The sequence below is a fragment of the Hemicordylus capensis genome, chromosome 1, assembly GCF_027244095.1.
Source record: "Hemicordylus capensis ecotype Gifberg chromosome 1, rHemCap1.1.pri, whole genome shotgun sequence".
NCBI lineage: Eukaryota > Metazoa > Chordata > Lepidosauria > Squamata > Cordylidae > Hemicordylus > Hemicordylus capensis.
The window spans coordinates 346500492-346515159 of record NC_069657.1 but is presented as its reverse complement, the minus strand read 5'-3'; the positions used below and the strand labels follow the sequence as shown (position 1 = coordinate 346515159).

At 41.3% G+C, this 14668-nt stretch overlaps 1 protein-coding gene across 12 annotated transcripts in view; it reads right to left on the bottom strand.

Annotated features, from left to right (window-relative positions):
* The window catches only part of LAMA2 (laminin subunit alpha 2), a 759697-nt gene that overhangs the window by 8775 nt on the left and 736254 nt on the right, over positions 1-14668 (bottom strand). For 9 of the 12 annotated variants that reach the window (XM_053286200.1, XM_053286157.1, XM_053286175.1 and 6 more), the window contains 4 exons: positions 10210-10269; positions 8312-8424; positions 4815-5004; positions 1841-1996 (listed from right to left, as the gene is read on the bottom strand). In XM_053286200.1, coding sequence (XP_053142175.1) covers positions 1841-1996; positions 4815-5004; positions 8312-8424; positions 10210-10269 — 519 coding nt within the window. The other 3 variants (XM_053286162.1, XR_008313916.1, XM_053286222.1) reach the window with 3 other exon arrangements.

Sequence of the window (14668 nt, the reverse complement as noted above, 5' to 3'; positions counted from 1 at the left end):
AGTATGCCAACTTCACGGCTTCCACAAACTCCAGAGGTATTAGAAGGCCTCCTGGATTTCATTTCTTGAACTTTCCTAGCAATATAATCTATGCAAAATGGTTTTGCCTGGTCAATGACAAGCCTCACCAACTAGTTAAAGATTCTTCTTACTGGGTAACTTGGCAAAGAGGTACCTTTTAACATGGTGATTCCCTTTATTTAGCAGGGGAAGAATAACTAGCCTTATCCACCCCCAGCACAGTACCTCCAGTGACTGTTGCTGGTGTCTATCCTATGTTTCTTGTTAGATTGTGAGCCCTTTGGGGACAGGGACCATCTTATTTGTTTGTTGTTTCTCTTTGTAAACTGCCCTGAGCCATTTTTGGAAGAGTGGTATAGAAATCAATCAATCAATCAAATAAATAAATGTACCCATGTCCAATGCCACCCAAAGAAGCTATGTGTGTGCATCCATTTGTGTGTGTGTGTACACACACACACACACACACACACACACACGTTGGTAAGTTGTATATCTTTTGAACCAATGTGCAGCCATGTTAAGAGTGGATGTTTCTTCCATTTCATAAGCAGGAAAAATCATTTCACAAGCAGGAAAAAGCTTGCTAGAGTTGGTTTGCTATGTCATGGAGCTGAATGGTGTTCTTCCTTTGTGCACCCAAAGATGTCCCCTAATTTCCCATTACTAAACAATACACTTTCCCCAAATATGGCCCAATGGTTTTATTACTAGATTGTACTTACGTTCTTTCTCAGGGCTGGTTCTTAAGAGATTTTTATTTTTTACTCTTAAGCATGCCAGAGTACAAAATATATTTGGAAAACTACACTCTCCTGATGTGTGTTTTAAGTAGGACTGAGGAGAACTAATACATTGTACATACTTCAGATTTGACATGTAATGCATTCGTATTTTGGAATTCATATGCAAGTACAATGCATTATCACAAGAACAGTCCTCTCCCTGAGGGTCAATCAGTACATTAAAGGTCTTTCATTGTGGGAAGTATGGCCAGCACAGCCTCACAGAGTCACTATGACACCAAGGCCTTGACTGTATAGTCATGCTTTCCCTCAGAAATTCTCCTGTTACTGTTTCCTTTGTAGTTTGAATGGTTAGTGGGAACCAGGTTTTGTTCCTCATGCTTGGCCAGAGTGGATGAAGTGAAATGAAAAGGAGGGGAAAGGCAGTCAACAAGGCGTGTACACATTTTATGTCTAAAAGTAAAGCTCATAAGAACCAGAGAGCCCTGTTGAATTAGAGTCAGACCAGGGGTCTATGTGGCCCAGCATTCTGTTTCCAACAGTGTCCAACTATATGATCCTGTGAAGTGCACATGACAGGCATGGTGGTAGCAGCAAGCCAACCAAATGCCATCTAGCTCACTAACACATCTTGTGGTTGCGAAGGCCATAAAAGATGTGCTTTGGACATGATCCTCGATGGCCAAAGCACCACACTCCGTGAGCCCCCACCGCCACCCCCATCATGGTTCAGATCTTCATCCTTGCTTGACCCATATTCAACCAAATTGGTATCCCCCTTGGGTGATAAACACCCAAGTTCAAGTTGAGGTTCAGTTCATGCATTATTGGAGGCTCCAATTTGGAGCCACTCTGGTACTACCTCTGAAAGGAACATCCTGGCCCATCTGAACGATAGGGGTCGTTTCCATGCCAGCATTGTTGGGTTCTGTGGATGGATGATGCTGATGTGGGAAAGAACCTAAGTTCAAATGGAAGCTTAGAACTAAATGCATTTTTTTACAGCACTGGCCAACACATAACTAAAATATGTGAAAAATTTTCAAACACAAAAAGGCATCTTAATTCCTTACTGGACCAATTCTTCTAGTTGTGTAGTTAATGGGCAATCCTCCAACAAACAGCATTCCCACAACATCCAAAATATCAGCTCTCTTTGGACTAGTGGTCCTGTTTGTAGCACCATCAACTGAAAGAGTGCCTTCTTGCTTCTTTCGGAATATTTTTATCTGGAAAGACAGAATTATAGTACATTGTTACATATCTTTTGTGACAAGTACTATGGCTGAAGCCTATATACACTGGCTTGGGAGTAAGCCCTGCTGATTTAGTGGGACTTCTGGGTAAGCACATATTGGATTGAACTTCCTACACAACTTCTTTCTGGTTAGAATGAGTGATGTTTAATCTCAGTCTGCAAGCATGCTTCTCAGATAAATGGGATCATTTAGAATGTAAGTTCTTGGAGGGCAGTTGCTTGCCTATGTTTTTGTTTTTGAAACGCTATAAAATGTCATATATATTGTAGAGATGTGTGAACTGGCTCAATGTCAAACCGGTTTGGATCAACAGTCCGGGGTCGAATGTTGGGGGGGTTCGCAAACATTTGACTGTCTTAAATTTTTTTTAACCTCTACCCCCCTCCGGGGAGTTGCTGGAGGTGGTGATGGGTCTACAGAGGTTCCCCTCCCCCTTGAACCAACAGTCAATCGTTCGTGAACACCTTGAGGGTCGAGTTGGAGTAGGCTCTAAACTACTACTTTTATATGATCCCCTCCGCACATTAAGGCAATCTGGGGAGGTCCATCTCCAGTTACCACCGGTTCGTTTGGTGGCGACTCAGAGGCGGGCCTTCTCTGTAGCTGCTCCTGGGCTGTGGAATGCACTCCCAGCAAAAATTTGTAATCTTAATTCCTGTCCTTCAAGAGAGCCCTTAAAACCCATCTGTTTGGCCTGGCCTTTCAGAGTTTTTAATTAGTTTTAATTGTTTTAATGTTAACCTGGTTTTCAGGATTTTAATGGTTTTGATAGTTTAATTGTTTTTTAAAGATGTTTTTAAATTGGTGTTTATATTTGTATTTCTGTTTTAATTTTTTTTAATGGTTTGTGTTTTTTAATTGTAAACCGCCCTGAGCCAGCTCGGAAGGGCGATATAAAAATCGAATAAATAAATAAATAATAAATACTCAGAAAAAGTGCTGTATGACACTGAGCATGCAGTGGATGTATTGTTTCTTCAGTATAGATTAGGCTTAGTAATGTGAGCTTGTTACTCTTCTAAAGTCATATTCACAGTGAATATACCACCTGCATTCTAGCCATATTTCTTCCTATTTTGTTGCTCCTAACTCTCCAGTAAACCAAAGAGCGGAACAAATATTACATTGAATGAGAGGGCACTTGGGGCGATTGTGTTTAAAAGCACAAGAACAGCCCTACTGGATCAGGCCCAAGGCCCTTCCAGTCCAACATCCTGTTTCACACAGTAGCCCACCAGATGCCTCTGAGAAATTCTCAGGCAAGAGGTGAGGGAATGCCTCTCTCTTGCTGTCCTCCCCTGCAACTGGTGTTCAGAGGCTCTGAAGGCTGGAGGTGGCCTATAGCCACTGAGGCTGGAGGTGACCTATAGCCATCATACTACTGAGACTGATACAGTCTACTGCCTGTATCATCTCCATCTACCACAGCATGACTAGGGCTTTGCAAGAGTACCTGCCATACTAGCAACTTTTCTAGGGTTCTCAGGAATCCCTCACAATCCATCATCCTCTATGGTAGACCAGTCTAATATCCCTACAACTCCTGCAGAGGGGAGTCATCACTGCAAGTTGTTACTGAGATAGCCTGTTTGGGGGCTCCCAGGAGCACCCCTATGCCTGGTTTGGAGCTACATGTGAACATTGTCAGATATTCCCCTGAGGTGATGGAGCTGCTCTGGGAAGAGCATCTGTGTGCTGGCATGCAGAAGGTTCCAAGTGCCCTCCCTGGAATATCCAGATAGGGCTGAGAGAGATTCCTGCCTGCAGCCTTGGAGAAGCTGCCTTATATCGAATCAGACCTTGGTCCATCTAGCTCAGTATTATCTACACAGACTGGCAGGAGCTTCTCCAAGGTTGCAGGTAATAATTTCTTTTAGCCCTATCTTCGAGATGCCAGGGAAGGAACTTGGAACCTTTGGCATGCAAGCATGGAGGTGCTCTTCCCAGAGCAGCCTCATCCCCTAAGGGGAATTTCTTACTGTGTTTAAACATGTAGTCTCCCATTCATATGCAACTAGGCAACAAAGTCTAAAATCTGGTAGTCTGACCATGGCAAGGAAAAGCTCCCACACATCCAGACCCCCACTTTTCTGGCCACTAAGTCAAGAGTGTGACCTGCCATGGCCTGTAACCTATGAGACTGCCCCATAGTTATCATGTCAGTTGTGAAGTCCTGAGCTGCCCCAGGCAGTAGAGCCTGGGTATGAATTTTAAGGTCCCTCAAAACCAACAGCCTGGTGGCCCCTTGCTTTAGACTACATCCATCAGTTCAGATGGGGAGCCTGCTGAGCAGTGGGGTGGCTGGAACAGAATCCTTACTTTGTCATTAGTGCTCAACACTCAACAACATCAGAGCCCAACCAGACAGCTGTCTTGTAGAAAAAGATGGAATCCCTACAATGACTCCCCCATCTCCTTGGCCATCAAGCCTATGTTAGAGCTGTGCCAAGAACCAGCTGAGCATTCAAGAGATCTGCTCTTCCCCAATACAGACATAAGAAGAGCCCTGTTGGATCAGATCACGAGTCCAAATAATCCAGCACCCTGTCTGCAACAGCTGCCACACAGATTCCCTTGGAAAGGTCACAAGCAGTGCTTCTGATGAAAAACTCATTTGAAACATATGGAGTAGCACTGAATTTATAAGCCCTTTAAGAATATCCATTTGTGCCTTTGTTGTTTTAAAATGTTTGTTGTTGCTTCAGGGCTATCCTATTTGAGTTTGTCATTGTACTGTACATTTGTAGTTCTACAAACAATTATTTACCTGTTGGTCCAAAACTCATACCTTGTGCCACTGGCCATCATTGATTTTGCTAGGAATCATTGTGCTGGTGTTTCCATGTCCCAGGTCATAAGCGAAGTGTGCAAACCCATTCTTTATCTGAACAGTGGCAAAATCAGCATGATTGATGCGTGCCATATAAAAAAGCAACCCATTTTCAGCTTCAGTTCTGATTTCAAATTCAATAGTGAGACTACAAATTTGGGAAAGAAGAAAAAACATAAATTAACTCTCAATAAGCATTAATCCCAAGGTTTCTGCCTGTTTGACAAGGTCATCAGAGAGGGCTCTCCTCTGTGTGCCGGTAATGAGGGAGCTTGGCTGTTGAGCACGTGGGACAGGGCAGGGGCGTAGCAAGGTTGGAGTGGGCCCAGAGACAAGATTTTAAAATGGGCCCCCCCGCACTGAAGCTCAGCACGTGAAGTAAAGAAATCTTAAATGAGGCTGAATAGTGGTAACAAAAAGCATAGTATTTTTTTAATATATATAAACTATGTGCCACAATAGAACATCATCCTAAATTAATTTTTAAAAGGTTTTGTAAATTGTGGATGATGCAAGTCATTTAATGGTACCAGAGAAAGACATGCTGTTCTGGTAGCTCCAGGTCTTAACACTCACATCAATTTCGGAGGATGACTACAACTGAAGGAAGCCCGGGTGGGTGTGTGGCTGGGGGAGTCAGTCATGTGACTTGCCTCTGGGGGCTCCCTCAAGGCAGTGGGCCCCCAGACAACTGTCTCCCCTTGCCCTATTATAGTTACGCCCCTGGGACAGGGCCTTCTCAATCATTGCCCCCAGACTTTGAAATGTTCTCCTGCAGCTGTATCTCCTCCTCAGTCTCCATCACTGGTAGCTGCTCCTCAATCTCCAACACAGTTTTTAGAAAACAAGTTAAAACATTTTCTAAAAACTTTTCACCCAGGCTTTCATATGAGAGATCTGTTTTTTGCCGTTGCTGCTCTATGTTGTATTGTTTTGTTTTATAAAGGTCTTTAAACTTTTAAATAGAGATATATTATTCTTATATTTAAACTGAATATTTGTACTTTTAATTGTGTATTATTTTAATTATACTGTAAACCACTTTGGGATTATTTTAATGAAAGGCATAAATTGTATAAATTAAACAATAAATACATATACTATTATTTTATACTGTTATAATATTACTGTTATATTCTATATCAGGGTTTCTTAACCTTGGGCCCCCAGATGTTGTTGGACTACAACTCCCAGAATCCTCAGCTGCAATGACTTTTGCTTGGGGATTATGGGAGTTGTAGTCCAACAACATCTGGGGGCCCAAGGTTAAGAAACTCTGCTCTATATAATAGATTATCCAAGACGGGCCGGGGATGTGTGGCAACCTCTGGCGAGAGTGCTGGCACCACTCCTGAGAGTTCCTGACTTTGGCTGTGGCTAATGCCCCGCTGGCCTGAGGAGGTGGCTGGGTGGCCAAAGCCCTGCTGAGGAGGCGGCTGGATGGTGTGCGAAGCTGGCCGGAGGTGGCCGGCGGGAGGAGACAGTGGTGGTAGGCCCTGCCCACTACTGGGGTAAGGAGGTGGCTGGGCTGCCAGGAAAAGGAGGCAGTGGCAGGAGGGAATGGGCCAGCTTGAAAGCTGACCAGAAACTGCAGGTGGTTGGAGGGGGGGGGAGAAGAAGGCTGGGTGGGTGTCAGAGACACCTAGGGGAAGAGTCAGGGAGAAGGGGCTGTGAGGGGAGGGGAGAGTCAGGGAAAACTAGGGGCGCAGATGCTCTGCACCCGGTCAGCTAGTAATATAATATTACTGTCACAGGAAAAATAAATATATTTTCCTATAACAGTAATATTATTAAAGGCAAGCAAAAATTTTAAAGACTAAAATATTTCCATCCCATTTCTGAACATGCCTAAGTCTTTATCTGCAACATAAGTAATGCAATTATCCAGGTTGCACAGAGTTATTGAGGGCTTAAGCTGCACAGTGTTTATGTGAGCAGAGAAATTAAACTCAGATGAAAACTTGCCACCTCATTTCACAAAAGGCAATAGTTTGTTTGTTTGTTTGTTTAATGGGTATTAATTGGGTATGTTGAGGGTAGCTCATTCGGCTCCCAATGCTTGTCTTAGATTAGAAGTGGGATGGCTTCCTGTCGAAGCCAGAATCTGGAAAGCCATTTCTGGCTATTGGCTTAAATTGTTTTTTCCCCCCAGCTGGCCTCGCCCCACTGGTTCTGCTGGATGATTACAAGACCAGATGGAAAAGTGCAATTGATAGGAAATTAAGTGGGGTTGGGGTTTTCACTTCCAGCAATAAGGGAGTTAGGGTTTACCAAGGCCAGAGATATTATAAACCAGCGTATAAGTGACATAGCCAGACAGAGCGATATCAATAAAGTGGGTTATGGAGTACGGATGGGAACCCAAATAAATAGACAATGTTTGGCACGATACTTACGAAAGATAACTTATGTGGAGCATCGTAGGGCCTTAACAGTGGCTAGGCTGAATGTGTTGCAGTCGGCAGTGATGGAAGGGCAATTTCATAAGGTTCCCTATAACCAGAGATTATGTCCATGTTTGGCAGGAGAAGTGGAATCTACTGAGCATATATTGTTGAAATGCAGTTTCTATAGGGATCTCAGAGAAGAGTTAATTACCCCTGTATTGTCAGTTTGGGTCAGCTTCAGAGCAAGTGAAAGTAGACTTTTTATTGGCGGATTTGAACGATTCGATTTCCTTGAGAGTTGCAAAGTTCTGCTTTATAGCAGGCAAACTACGGCACAGGAGGGTCGAAAGGAGTGATGCAGGGTTTGAGTAGCAGAAATTTGGTGAAGGTTTACTGTATTAATATTTGCTTTCTTTTTGTTTTATTGTATTATTATCTGCTTTTACGCTGTAACCTGATTGTATTATTCTGTAGTTGTTTTATTTTATCTCGCCGTTGGCCGTAATAAAGTGGATGGATGGATTTATTTAATGTATATACTGCCCAGTATAAACATCTTGAGGCAGTGATGATAAGTGATGATCCAACTATTTTAGCATGTTTTCCTATTTATGAATAAGGTTTATAATTCATAACTCAAAATATAGAGAATCTTAGCATCTGCAGGTTGCAATATTAATTCCAAGAAACTAGTGACTTCTGGTAAAAAAATATATTATTCTTTGTCTGTGACTTTTGGTACATATAGACCTAATTAAATTATCTCTCCTTGGTATTCTGGCTTTGTTTCTCTTTATCCTATTGAGTTTTTAGAGCAATGGGACCCAGATTGAACAGCCATACAAATTTCAGGAGATGGCCTTAAGGTTAAGTTGACGTCTTGCTAAGTTAGCATCTAGTAGTGAAAGTGAACTCTAGGAGGGCAAGAAAAATTAATACAATTGTTCTATGTATGGTGATAAGAAAAGTAAATATCTGCTTAGCTTCCCTGTTTACTAACATATCCAGATTTCTGTGCACCATGGAACTATCACAGGGATTACCACTTCATCTCAAAACTGGGCATACCTATTCTTAACTTTGGTGTCATCAAATGCAACTGCAATATGGCTGTTCCTTGAGAGACCAAATTGCTTGCCACCTTTCAAGGTAATTGGTTCCACATCAGCAGCACAAAAGCCCTGAAAGAAAGAAGATGCTATCACATACTTTTCTTCATTATGCATTACTAGTTTAGAAATGAGCTCTTCTTCCCCGCCCCAGAAAGCAATAATGCTTCAGGACAAAAGAGAATTTACGGTCCAGAATGTGTGTTTGTTTATTTAAATATTTTGTTCAATAGTTATGGACCTATTAATAGTCACATCCTTAAGTTAGTTTCCATCCCAATTCATCAGAAAGAGAAAGCAAACTGTGGAGTTCTTTTTGTAAAGCATTTTCAAGACATTAGAAAAAATCCCTTAGGAAACAGGACATTTATACTTTAAAAGGACATATCTTCCAGGAAATTTTGTCCCCTGCAAAGGAATTTTCACAATGGCCAGGAATTGATCTTCAAATGGTTATTATAGACTAACATTCTCTTCTCAAGTGCAATTGAGAAGATGAAAATAGAAGGTGCAATTTAGAAGACAAAAATAGAAGGCACAAAAATGTTAAAGGCACTTCCAGAGGTAGTGTTTTTGGAACCTGATGCTCTGAATAAACACATGGGTTATCCACACAATCTTCACATGATTGTGGTAATTGCTGCTAGTTCAGAGGGACAAGAGAGATCAGCATGGGCAGTACAGCTACTGTCATGTTCAAAGCAGCCACAGTCACTCTAAATCTGGTATAGGAAGATTTCTTTCCTTTGAGATACTTCCTGTTACACTTCCTGGTTTGGTGCTACCATTGAACCAGGAGGCTGAACGAAGAGTATGTCTCAAGTGCTCTGTTACAGATGTGTGGGTATAGCCTTTTGGCAACTGGCAATGAAATATTTCCCTCCCTTATCCTGCACATTCAGTGTCTACATCTGTAGCCCACTTCAGTTGTTTTCAGTGCAAGTAGCGCTCATACTTATAGTGGGTAAAAGGAGGCAGAAGGTCCACTCCACTGTTGTCACTCACCTCCATCTGTGGGGTGTACACGCTTATGGTGCCATTTGGCTGAAGGGGGAGGCGTGTGTTCACTGGTAATTCCTTGAGCTGCAACCTCGATCAATCGAGGTTGCAGCTCACAGAGAATTGCTGGTGAACATGCTTACAGCACCTGCCCTTCAAACGATGCCATAAGGGTATGCAACCCACAGAGGAGGTGAGTGACAGTGGCGGGGTGGGACCTCCACCTCTCTTTCTCCTCTGCAAGTGTGAGCACTCCTTGCTCTGATAATTTCTGAAGAAGGCTTGTTTTGACTCAGCTATATAATTTTCCTGTCAGTTACAATCTGTTATGGGTGTATATATAATATATATAGTCCACATAGCAATAGCTTTGATTGGCTCGGACTGGGAAATAAGACCAAGATGCATGGTGAAGCCAAACTTGTATTACAAACTACAATGGGCTACTCCAGAGGGAGTTGCTAAACATATCCATGTTCATTCAGAAATGCTTGGGAGTACAACTTTAAAAAGCTCTAATCTTGATAGGACTTAGAGCCAAATCAGGACTACAGAACAGTTTCAAGGAGGGACCTTTTAATTATTTGGTTTTGCTGGAAACCTTTTTTGATTTGACTTGACTTTGACATTTTCTGTATGACAGGAAATGGATGCTCTCAACAGAGCTGTTTGAGCAAATGGGAAGAATACTGATGGAGGATCTTACACATTTGTCTGCAGACAAAGCTGCACTGCCATGGGGGAAAAGCCATTTAAGGTGCAAAGGGAAGAACATAATCACTGAAAAAGCACAGCAGTTCACACAGCAATGTTAAATAAAACTGGGGGTGGGGGGTGGGGAGAAACAGTAGGAGATACCGTCACAGCGTCATAGTCAGCTGAAATGGTGGCACTCTTCACTTCAGCAGCAAGCAAATCCTGAGAAGCAGTAAAGAACATGAGGCAGAAGCAGCAATCACTGATATCAAGTTGTCTCAGCGTGCACGCGCGCACACACACACACACACACACACACACACAAACACACACAGAGCGCATTTTCAGCAGAAAGTGATGGTGGTTATTCTGCTTATTTTTAAAAAAATCAACATTCCTTGAAAATGAAGAGTAGCCCCTATGCAAAGTGCAAATGAAGACCTGCTTAAACCTGCATTAAGTGCAGCACATAATGAAGTACAATACAGTAGCAAGTAAATGAGAGAGGAGAAGCAGCGCCCAGCAACCCAAATCATTTTGTATCAGTGGCATATATGATAAAGATATCTGTACAGTATAAAGTCAAAAAGCCTAAGACAGCAAGCAATACAATGGAAAGTAAGAAGAAAGAATGGAGATATCTATGGCTCAAATTCTGCAATAGTCAGGCATAATCTTAAGGTTGCTGAATGTTAGATGGAGCTACACTGATGTAGTAGATTTCAATAATATAACATTTCAATAATAACACATTCTAAAGAGCTAGTCATGTTGGTCTTCCAAAACAACAGAGAGGAGTGTCTTGTGGCACCTTGAAAATAATTTTTAAAAAGAACACATCTTTTGCTATTTCAACAGTAAAGGCTTATTGTGATCTAAATCTATAGTGTTTAAGAATGCTAGGGGCATTCATGATGGTTACCAGCTCCAGATTAATCCATAAGCTCATAAAGTTGAAGGTTTAGGCCATAAATTTTTAGGTCCTCCATTCCAGTCCTTTTCTCCCATTAGCCTTAGGCTCTCTCATAACCTTAATCTGGTTCTGATTGTTACTGACAAAGGGATCTCAAGTAAAATTATCTCAACTTAATGGGAAAATCTTACTGCTGCATTCAGGTTCCTTGTTCAGAGATCCTAACATAATTTGTCCTTCCAAAACCATTGGATTGGATATTTACTTTAGGTCGGACAATGCTCTTTTGTTGGAAGTTCTTTTTGGGATTAGAATGCTTTAAAGAAGATTGGAAACCATTTTTGTTGTATCTAAAGAACTATTTTCCTACTATGGACTTTACAGCAGGGTTTGAAATTTAGTAAAAATTGCAGGTTGGGTAGATTAACTGGGTTTGTAAGGGTTTAAATTTATGTTTTGAATTATTATTATAGCAAGGGTAAATTTTATAGCTGATGATTCACGAAGAGATGTGTGCGGGAAGTCCACATTTGTTTATTTGTTAATGATAATATTACTATTGTTAAAATCAATAAAAATTGAATTTGGAAAAAAAAAGGAAGTTCTTTTTGGGAAAGAAAAGAGAGTTGTGCTTGCACAAGAATGCTTTGCCTGATGAAACACTCCTACCATTTCAGAAGGTGCTCCTGACAACGGAACTGCACTTCACCAAAGCTAGAATTCAACTCAGATACTGAATGGTTCAAAAGGCAGATGAAATTTAATGACATAAACTGAGCATGTGATATGGAGTACTGTCCATTGGCTCATCTGCCATCATACTACTATATTACAAATGACAGAATGTATCAAGTATGGGCGTCTTTTTCACCAAACCTATCTGAGGTCCATTTGAATGAAAATGCCAGGGAGTCAACCTATATGTAAAGCAGCTGCACTGCTATTGAGCAATGGCGATCCTCAATGAACGATTTCTCACCCTAAATGAGAATCATGTCACTAGACTAGCAAGTCTGATCAATTAACTGATATACGGTTGTTTTGGATCTGCAGAAGTTTTATATTTTTCTAAAGAGAAATGGCAAGTGGTAGTTAGTTTAATGATTTTGTTCAGGCAATACAGTTATTACAATATGCATGTTGTAACCCACTATTGCAAAAGAGGAAGGGATGCATATCCAATGAATATGCCTCCTATTATTTATCAAAAGCTGGCACATTTCTTCTATTTTCTAATGCATTGACCTTTAGGAAATTTAAAATAAAATTTCAGTTCAAATCTTGTTTCATGTTGGAGGCTGAAACCATTTACGTTTGTGCTTCAGTTCTGTATGACCTGAAAATTGGGTACCAGCTTTAGATCAGAAATCTGGCTGGTTTGCATGGTCAACTTTATTGAACTTTAGGTTTTCAAAGATAAATGGGAACTGAAATAATGTACTGGCTTCCATATGTCACCATTGCGCCACCTAGTGAGAATTAATAAAAAGTGTTGCTTTATGACACACATATATAGAATCAGTAAGATGTATTTATTATCTTCCATCATTATTGATACTGGCTCAAAAACAACCCTGGTATATTTTAAGAGACTTTAGACCAGGGCTGCACAACCTTGGCCCAACAAAGGGCTGTTCTTGGACGACAACTGCCATAATCCTCAGCCAAGTGGCCAATAGTCAAGGATTATGGGTGCTGTAGTCCAGCATTGTGCAGCCCTGCTTTAGACAGTTGTGCAGCCCTGCTTTAGACAGACCATTTTAAGGTACACAGTCATCAACAATGATATGAAGGGTTCTAGGGGAACTGATCCACATGTTAACAAATCATGTGCGAGTAAACCCCACCCCAAAGCCATGAGCTTAGATTCAAAATCACATTATATAAAATATAGAGATAGTGAAATCATCCCACAATGGCTTCTGTTTCTATTGGAGTAACTTTGATGAAAGTGTCACATTGATGTCAAGCAGGTAACCGACCACTGTCACCTGCTTGACTGAAATGTTAACGCAATGACCTATAATAAGTTCTAGGAAAGGAGAAGAGATGGAGTAATGGCATTCAAAACCCTTTCCCCTTTAGATGACAGGTTCACATGCAAGCCAGCTCACTGAAAACTGAAAAACCATTGCCATTTGAAAGATGGTACAGGTAAAACTAAGTTAGTGAACAGTCCATACTTTACTGTACTGGCATCTACCTCACAAACACATCATGGCTATAGTTTTATTTCTAAGCAGAAAAGCCAAATAGACTACTTTTGGAAGTGATTCCTAATGTGATAATTTCTGCCCCCAAAAAGAAAGACAGATGTTATCAGAGTATGGAGAGCCTCATAGCTACTGGATACAGTGAGAACTGTAATCTGGGTCCAGTTTGTGATAAGGGAAGAAGAAGAAAATGAGTTGGTTTATTAAACAAATTTCTGAATACTGATTAAATTTAAGATATTTTTAAAATATTAAATACTATATTCCTTTTTGAAACAAACAACAACAGGAATTTGTCAATATATATTTTCGTGATTTATATTAACCATTGCCCTTCTTGGACGTGCTACCTGATAACAAGCTTGTCTACGTTTATGCATTATAAAGGTCATAACATGAATTGTTTTAATTACCTCAGTCCTGCCGTTTTCATTTGGCACCCCTTAATTCTTTTGTATTCAGAATACTTCCACAGAATCTACAGCAGCTGATGGAGAGGATTAATCTGCACCATGCTAAATTCATCCTATTTTATTCCAGTTTGACATGCTAGTTGTATCCCGTGCAAGTCTGTGTTCACACTTCAGCTGGTGGCAGATTCAATGCTTGAGCTAGTAGGAAGTATGGACAACCACTAAGCCTCAATGAGTGGTTCAGAAAAGCCTACAGAGCCTTAACATTGAAACTGAGCTTATGGCAAAAGCACTTGGAAATCATGATGTAATGATCGCCACTGCTTTTCAAGTGGGGGCCACTTCATTGCCAGGCTTGTTCAGTTTGCCATTTTGTGTGCTTCAGTGCATCCCAGACCAGAAACACAGCCTGTTTCAGCCTGCTGCATTTTTGAGATTACAGGTCGTTCTGATTAGGTGTTTCCTGGTGCCCCTAGGTCAATTAATGTGACTGTAATGGGAGTGGGCTATGCCACTCTGATTGCATTCGAGCACATACAGAGAGTCAGGCCAGTCCAAGGACATGCGTTTCCTCCTCACTATTTATCAGTTTGGTAAGTAAGGCCAGAGAGACCTCTCCCCCTCTCAATTCTATTCAGTTTACTACTTGTAAAAAAGGACCTGTGAAGCACGCTTTTGTTTAAGAGAAGCATCCAAGTGACAACACCCAGGATGCAACCTTGATCAGTACAGAATCCTATGGAACAAGTACGCAAACTACTTGACTCCCCGCCAAATCATGCTCTCAAGCTATGACTACAAAACTGTCTCCCATGAGGGTCTTCTTCTCTTGTACCCCTCTTGCATCTTCCTTGTGCTTGAGCCTCCTGTCATCACACTACCAGAGAGGAGGACCCCACCTAGACTACAGGTAGCTATGAATGTCTTCATCTCTTTCTCTAAATCTTTCACCCCAAACTCCTGTCCTTAGCATGAAGACATGGTAAAAGTGTGTGAGGGGCAACCTACGCCATTACCAGAAAGTCTGCTAACCCTTTATGGGAAGACTCTTTTCAGCTTTCTACTTAATTACTCCCTTTCTC